Here is a 9163-nt window from a genome sequence, read left to right as displayed (position 1 = left end):
ACCCGGAGGCGTCCTTCAGCTGGCTCCTACACAAATATATACTAGTTCAGTGATAATGAACGCCATACTAAACTCCAAAGTGTACACAAGAAACTAATATTAAAATAATACAAAACTAACAAAGGCCAGAGGCTCCTAATACCTATTTATAACCAAACTTCACTAAAAACACTATACTATTGATAGATTGGCTCCATTCTCATGAAGTGCGATCAGACTATTTTTAGAAGTCACCAAATGACTTTATGAATTCGTACAGAAAAATGTGAAATCAAGTTAAAAAAACACATGCCAATACATTGTATTACCATTTAAGAGAGTGTCATACTCAAGGCTCAATAAAATTGAGAAAGGAAATGGGGAATGCATGTTAGTTGACAATTAAGAAAGCATGTTCAAAGCATGTTAGTGGACCAGTGAGAAAGCATGCTCAAAGCATGTTAGTGGACCATTGAGAAAACATGCTCAAAATATGTGAGTGGACCATTGAGAAAGCATGTTAGTTGACCATTGATAAAGCATGCTCAGAGCATGGTAGTGGACCATTGAGAAAGCGTGCTCAAGGCATGGTTGTGGACCATTAAGAAAGCATGCTCAAAGCGTGTTAGTTGACCCTTAAGAAAGCATGATCAAAGCATGGTTTTGGATTGTTGATAAAGCATTCGAGTGTACCATTGAGAAAGCATGCTCATGCATGTTAGTGGACCATTAAAAACGCATGCTCAAAACGTGTTAGTTGACAATTGAGGAATCATGCTCAAAAATGTTAGTGGATCATTGAGAAAGCATGCTCAAGGCATGTTATTTGACCATTGAGAAAGCATCCTCAAAGCATGTTAGTGGACCCTTGAGAAATGTCCAAATTTGGTGTGTTGATATGCAACATTACCCACTTTGAAATCCCACTTATTGTATTTATTGTTTATTTGTTCTCGTCCTGGATATGCATGACATATTTGCCACTGGAGGTGGAGAAAACAACAATAAATCTGAACATTGAAACTTCTATGGAAAATACAACCATCCTGTTATGTAATCTGGATATTGTTGATTTGTTTCTTGTTTAGAAAACGTACATAAAACAGTTATTTCCCCCTAAAATTATACAGATCTTAAGCTTGATTTTACTTCTTTTTGCTGCTTGATCTTTACCAAAATATTAGAATGTCCTACACCAGAGAAGGTAACCTGCCGTAAAAAATTGAAATCGTCTATTGCTTGCTTATTATTCCCCTAACTTGTCTGGATATCTTGAAGGAACGGTTACACACCGAAGAATGTATAGAATGTTATGTGGAAACAAAAAGAATTTTTATCATTTTTATTTTTAAATTGTTTTGTTTTGAAAATAAATAATTTGACAGTTCTTTACATCAGATCTCTCTTCCGTACATATTTATTGTCTCTATTTGCCTATAAAATAGAATAATTGGCATATTTATTGTTACATTTTATATGTTATATCTGTTTTCTGTTCTAGATCGTGTCCTCCGTCACCATTTTGGGATACTCTTTATTTGCCTATAAAAAAGAAATAATGCACATTTATGAACCGTTTACACAGATTCAATATAACCTCGAATATGATTGGCGGCCATTTTAAGCCAATTTAAACGTTTGAAAAAGAGTAATCGGTTATCTTTGAAATTATAATAAAGAGAACCATATATTAGTGCATGTTCGCTCATATAATAAATTACTATAATTTTTATTGGTGATGTAATACATGACGTTCCATTGTCTACATGTTATGCTCCATCTATGAGCATTATTTTTTTTGGTCTGTTCGTCTATCATCTGTTCCACTCCAAAGTTAAAGTTTTTTTTATGCCCCACCTACGATAGTAGAGGGGCATTATGTTTTCTGGTCTGTGCGTCCGTTCGTCCGTCTGTTCGTTCGTTCGTTCGTTCGTCCGTCTGTCCCGCTTCAGGTTAAAGTTTTTGGTCAAGGTAGTTTTTGATGAAGTTGAAGTCCAATCAACTTGAAACTTAGTACACATGTTCCTTATGATATGATCTTTCTAATTTAAATGCCAAATTAGAGTTTTGACCCCAATTTTACGGTTCACTGATAGAAAATGATAGTGCAAATTTCAGGTTAAAGTTTTTGGCTTCAGGTTAAAGTTTTTGGTCAAGGTAGTTTTTGATGAAGTTGAAGTCCAATCAACTTGAAACTTAGTATACATGTGCCCTATGATATGATCTTTCTAATTTAAATGCCAAATTAGAGTTTTGACCCCAATTTTACGGTTCACTGAACATAGAAAATGATAGTGCAAATTTCAGGTTAAAGTTTTTGGCTTCAGGTTAAAGTTTTTGGTCAAGGTAGTTTTTGATGAAGTTGAAGTCCAATCAACTTGAAACTTACTATACATGTGCCCTATGATATGATCTTTCTAATTTAAATGCCAAATTAGAGTTTTGACCCCAATTTTACGGTTCACTGAACATAGAAAATGATAGTGCAAATTTCAGGTTAAAGTTTTTGGCTTCAGGTTAAAGTTTTTGGTCAAGGTAGTTTTTGATGAAGTTGAAGTCCAATCAACTTGAAACTTAGTATACATGTGCCCTATGATATGATCTTTCTAATTTAAATGCCAAATTAGAGTTTTGACCCCAATTTTACGGTTCACTGAACATAGAAAATGATAGTGCAAATTTCAGGTTAAAGTTTTTGGCTTCAGGTTAAAGTTTTTGGTCAAGGTAGTTTTTGGTGAAGTTGAAGTCCAATCAACTTGAAACTTAGTATACATGTGCCCTATGATATGATCTTTCTAATTTAAATGCCAAATTAGAGTTTTGACCCCAATTTTACGGTTCACTGAACATAGAAAATGATAGTGCAAATTTCAGGTTAAAGTTTTTGGTCAAGGTAGTTTTTGATAAAGTAGAAGTCCAATCAACTTGAAACTTAGTATACATGTTCCCTTTGATAAGATCATTCTAATTTTAATGCCAAATTAGAGAATTTATTCCAATTTCACAGTCCTTTAAACATAGAAAATGATAGTGTGAGTGGGGCATCCGTGTACTGTGGACACATTCTTGTTTAGGTATATTTAAAGGTATCATGGGACTTTCGAATATATGCCTTTTAGAAGATAAATAAAATATGTGGTTTTGGATATAAGACAAGAACAGCTAGTCATTCAATATCCGATATATCAAGAAATATAGATACAAATTACTTACCAAGTCCGCCATAAAAGTGATCTAAGTAGTTGGGCATCTCATCATCATCACGTCTGTGGCGACGAAGATGGTTGGATACAAACTCAGAAATCTTCAATGGTTCAATATAATTCTTTACTTCACCCTCTACAAATTGTCTCACGTCATTCTGAAGAAAAGATCAAACAACATTTATTATCAGTGTTAAGGCCTCTCAATTGAATGAAATAAAATGTGTTTCAATGAATCGGTTCTGACTATATGTGGTCCGTGTAACACTTATCAATTCAAAGTTTTAAAAAGTTTTGAAATTTTAGATTTTTGGAATTTTGATCAAAGTTTTAAAATATCAAAATTTCAAATTGTGTTAAAGGTTTGAAATTTTGAAATTTTAACCAAATTATTAAAATATCAAAATTCTAAATATCGTTTATAAATTTGATAGTTTAGAAATTTGACCAAACTTTTAAAATACTAAACCTAACGCGCAATTTTGATTATTTCACTTTTTGAAAGTTTGATTTTTTAAATGTTTGCTTAAAATATCAAAATAGAAAAGGGGCAATAAGAGGGATACCTGTAAAAAGCGAAACGAAATAAAAGCGGAACGAAACGAAACAATATGAATTAAAAACATACTGATACTTAAAAGTTTATGTATGAAATAAAACGGAGAGTTGAAAGCGGTGAAAAATTGGATGACAAAATTAATATTTCTTAAAAGAAGATAATTCATTTCAAAACCAGACGTACGGCTCTGATATTGACCATTTTACCTGCTGGTTTTTCTAGCACCCATATTTTAGGAGAAACAGGAGTAACAGTAAAAACTGAACAACTCGCAGTAGGTCAAATAGTATGGTTATGTTGAGCATGTATATACATTTTCTACTAAACTCTAAGCCATAAAAAGGCCCAATACACGATGTATTATCTCTTTTGATTTCATTTTTTTTTCTGTTTTGCTTTACGACTTCTTACTTTCTGCAATCAAGTTGGCTAAAGAATATATCATTTCATGTACAGAATGAAAGATCATCTTAAACGTTTTTATCTGTTCTTTGTAAGTTGTTTGCCCTAAATATTCAGCTTTAGGCGTTCCGTAAGGAGGTCGATCAAGAAAAGCGCTTCATGATACTGAATGCATGGTTTAAGGTTGTGCTAGACCACAGTGTGGGAGGTTTTAAATATAATCTTTTTTACGCTGAAATTAGGACGGTCATAGGATCCAATATCAGCAAATTGGAGCCAAGATACTGTTACAAGGTATCTACAAAAACTCATCATAGATGGATACCGGAATATAAATTTTGCCGGTTTTTGCGCCAGACGTGCGTTTCGTTTACAAAAGACTTATCATTGACACTCGAACCAAATTAAGTTAAAAAGGCAAATAAAGTCAAATAAAATTGAAAAGGCCAAATAAAGTAAACTTTTACATCCAACGTATAGCTCTGGTTTTGTAAAAGTTGAAACCTTTCATATCATATATAAACGTATACCATAAACATTATTTTCTCGAGCATTCATATTTATGTAATAATTACCGCTGTACTACATTAAGCACCCAACTTGCATTCATGTTTATGTAATAGTTGCCGCTGTACTACATTAAGCACCCATCTATCCAGTTGTAGGTGTCGGCATTTTGAAAGTTGAAAATTGTGTTCAAAAGTTTTTATCAGCGATAAATGGTAATCTTCTGGGGAACCAATATTTAGATAGTACCTGTTTTTTACTTGATACTACCACTAGGGGCTTCGATATAATGGTACATTAAAATATTCTGATCCCTAATTTGATGATATAATATTCTGTGCCAGAAGAGGACAAAAGAAAAATTATTCATGCCTTTTAGTGTTAAATTTTGAACCAGACAAGTTGATTGATGGCGATGAAAAACTTAATAAAATTATTAGCGCTTCGACAAAACAACCTCACCCCACTTTTAAAGTAAAATGGTTGCTATCGTTTGGACTGGTTATCATACACGTAGCTCCATTATAGGTTCTAAATCAACCACTGTTTTATTATAGTAAACAAAAGGAATAGATGTTTTTGTATTAAAGGATATTACTGTCCCGTATTTGCATTTTGTTATTTGGGTATTTTGAAGTTATCGTACGACAATCGACTTTTAGCAAACTAAAAGTTCACATGTACACCCAGTCAGAATGGGGCGTGCAAAGAGAAGCCACACTGTCAGCTGCATGATGGATTTTTCCCATTTTTGGCCGTACACCAATGTCGCTCTCGAAAAACCAGTACAATGTTAAACGCTGAATTTGAAGTAAAGAATTCACATACGGAACGCTGAAACTGAATTTGAAATTCAAGCAAAATAAGAACAAAACAATTAAAGAAGTGTTTGACCAAAGTGCAGTTAAAACATATTTAAATCCATCTATAAGGTCTACTTTGTCCTAGGAAGTTGAATCTTACGTTTCTTGGTAATTTGTATGTAAACAACCTATTTTAAATTATCGATTTTTTGTTGTTGCCAGTGACAAATATTTCATGAATGTTCCGGAACAAAATAGCAATAAATGCAACAGGGAGAGAGTGTGCATAATGAGGACATATAAAACCTTTGAATTAGTTTAATTGAGGTCTGGAGCGGGCGTATGACAGTAACTGCTAGCCTTATGTATAGTAGTCCTTTGTTATTTTATTATCATTGTCATGCATGTTAATTAGTTTCTTAGTTTGTTTCCTATTCTGACATAGGACTTGTATTTCCTATTGAAGTGCGTTTTACTGTTCGTATTACTGTGTGTTTTTCATTCTTTATTGGCTAGAGGTATAGGGGAGGGTTGTTATCTCACGAAACATGTTAAACCCCGCCGCATTTGTGCGCCTGTCCCAATCCATGAGCCTCTGTCCTTCTAAGTCTTGTATGATTTTGATTTTAGTTCATTGTTATGTTTCGGAGTTTAGTATTACGTCTATAATGGCTGAACCAGTACACTTTTTTGTCTAGGGGCCAGCTGAAATACGCCTAGCACAACTTTTATTGCGTCGCTATATTTAAGTATTCCTTCGGTATCATTTCTTGGAACTGAAATACATCATAAAAGGCAATATATTATCATCATGCAATCGATAAACAAGAAAGGAAAACGTTTTAAGTTGTATGCCAGCCTACCGAAGCGCTTTTTTCTGGATCTACCTTCATCAGGAACGTCAAAAAGGCGAATAATAATTTATGGTTTACTGCGAGTTGGTCATTTTTCACTGATACTTCTAAATGTTGGGCACTGGGAACACAAAATAGCTTTGAATTATTTATCTCAAACGCTAACCTTATATAAGAGATTTAAATTAACGTAGTTGATTCCGGTTTAAATAGGTTTAATTATTTTTATTTTTTTTGATAGATGCACAACCTTAAAATTTCAGGATACTGTTATCCCATGTGATGTCTAACATGTTTCATAAAAAAAACCGACTTCTTCTTTTCATTATTTATTTTGTTATTAAGAATGATTTGATATATTTCATGCTATTTATTTATAACTAAGAATAGTTCTTATCAGAGCCGTGTTTACATCAGTGATTACAGGTACCCATCCCTCTTGTCGCCCCTTTATACTTTTGATATTTTAAGCAAACATTTAAAAAATTAAACTTTCAAAAAGTGAAATAATCAAAATTGCACATTAGGTTTAGTATTTTAAAAGTTTGATCAAGTTTCTAAAATATCAAATTTATAAACGATATTTAGAATTTTGATATTTTGATAATTTGGTTAAAATTTCAAAATTTCAAAACTTTAACACAATTTGGAATTTTGATATTTTAAAACTTTGATCAAAATTCAAAAAATCTAAAATTTCAAAACTTTTTAAAACTTTGAATTGATAAGTGTTACACGGACCATATGTACAGTGGTTTTAAATTCAGCCATCCATCTTCCTTTGTTCCCTCTTTCACTTTTACCTTCTTGAAAATTGTCTAAATCCATCCTTTACCTTTTATATTTTATACTGATAGTGTTAGATTATTAATATTTTTTTCAGGCCGCGTAATGGTTACACAACAAAATTCTCGTCATTTAGTTTTTCTCCAAAGATCGATTTATCATTGATTTTTTTGCCCCCCCCCCCCCTTCTTTCTTTTACCTTCCAGCTACTCAAATCCAAGATAAATGGTTGTCTGTCATAATCGAAATTAAAGTAATGCACTTTTCCTGTTAAGATTATAACACCATAAAGTTAGAAAGTCGTGTATTTTATATAAGCTGCAAAACTCAGAAAGCTATGTTTCAAGCAACTACACCCCACCCCTTAAAACATCAAATGGTCGTTTCACTAGCCTGGCATCATAGCCCAATCTTCTCTGTGAAATTACTGTGAGGCAGTGGGCCACGCCTTCATGCTTCTGCGTCCGTCCTACTTATTCACATCTTATACGATTTCTAGTTCAGTACTTAGGGATGAAGTTTAAACTTACACTATATTCTTTCACTTCTTCTTTTATTTGACTTTGTACCAATGGGAGCTGATATTCTCCAACGTTTTTCAAAAACTCTTGCATCTTGTGAGGAAGTCTATAAAATTAAACATATTTGTTTGTAAAATACAATTTCATATTTATTTCAAGTCTTGAAATTATACATCTTAAACCTATTGCATGGCTACAGTTCAAATATATATTATTATTCAAATTCAAAACAAGTTGATTTTTCACAAGTATATATATTTTACAGGGCTTCATCCCTTTTAATGTCACTTGTGTCTCTTCAAATTTAGGTATTCCTTATACAATTTATTTGATTTTAATTTACTGAATTCATTTTCTATCATATTTTATTACATGACAATGATAATAAATAAAGAACTTACTCTAAAATTTTAGAGGAACCAATTCCTTTTTCAATTTCTTGATTTAAAACTTCATTGTATTTCTTTGTAACCAAATCCTCAACTGCAATGAAAAATATCAATATAAAACCAACTGTAATTGGCATTTAGATCGCATGATATGTTAAACAGATCTGTTAATTCTTGGCGCACATATTTGAGCAAGGTGTTTTCTTTTATTCTTTGTCATATATTTCAATAGAAAGTGTTCTTTATTTTATCAAATTGTTACAGAAAATTATTATTCAATACTAACTTTATAAAATCATAATTTGAACGGCCTTGATTTTTCAAACACCAAGTTTAAAAATCCCATTGAATGTTAATTTGATATATGAATGGTCCAACTATTGTAAAATTAACTGTATTTGCCACTATTTTTTGCTCACATAAATTTTCGTCTACTTTGTTTGTTTTTTTAGGCATACAAACCAGTTTTAAAAAATTTAGTTACATACCTCGATTGATACACGTACATGGTAAATCGCTTTCATAAATATACAAAACATGAAAATAACTGTAATATACTTACTGTCATTTGTAATTGGATAACCAAATACCATTGATGTGAAAAGACAAACTGCGAATATTTGAAACATGATGTCTGAAAAAGCAATTTCTTGAGACTAAAACATTTGAAAAAAAACAACATTCTTAACAAATTGATATATAATTCAATGACAAACAATGAAATAAAAAAAAAACGTTAGTTCTGATATTTGTTACTAGTTATTAAAGTAAAATTATGAATTTCCAAAGACAAAATTTTTATATATAACACTAGCATTACAGCAATTTTTAAGTATACGTAAAAATAACGTTTTTTAGGGATGAAGAACATATAAATTTTAAAACCAAAACATGTAAGGTATGAAATATACATCAACCAATTTGAATTATGAAAATACATATAATAATTTAAAAAATATGTAATAATAAGTAAAATGGTATTAATATTAATATTACCTTTTGGAGTGCTATTCTTAAACTTGTCCAGTGACCAACAGGTGTCTTTAAAATGATAATAAACAAGTATATATCGGTATACGTATGTTCGTTTATCTATGGTATGACGTCTGAAATTGTACTATCTTATCTGGACCACGCTAGTTCGTCTTCTATTTCGTTCG

General features: G+C 31.8%; 1 protein-coding gene across 1 annotated transcript; it reads right to left on the bottom strand.

The window, feature by feature from the left end:
* Window positions 1-1306: 1306 nt before the first annotated feature.
* LOC143083738 (uncharacterized) lies at window positions 1307-9163 on the bottom strand. Its single transcript, XM_076260029.1, has 6 exons — window positions 9000-9163; window positions 8566-8637; window positions 8016-8097; window positions 7624-7720; window positions 3193-3340; window positions 1307-1521 (listed from the first exon to the last, which is right to left on the bottom strand). The coding sequence occupies exons 2-6, from the start codon at window positions 8630-8632 to the stop codon at window positions 1514-1516; spliced, it is 402 nt and encodes a 133-aa protein (XP_076116144.1). The 5' UTR covers window positions 8633-8637; window positions 9000-9163; the 3' UTR covers window positions 1307-1513.

This window comes from Mytilus galloprovincialis, chromosome 7, assembly GCF_965363235.1.
Source record: "Mytilus galloprovincialis chromosome 7, xbMytGall1.hap1.1, whole genome shotgun sequence".
In the NCBI taxonomy this organism is placed as follows: domain Eukaryota; kingdom Metazoa; phylum Mollusca; class Bivalvia; order Mytilida; family Mytilidae; genus Mytilus; species Mytilus galloprovincialis.
The sequence above is the reverse complement of the archived record's forward strand: the minus strand, read 5'-3'. Positions and strand labels throughout refer to the sequence as shown.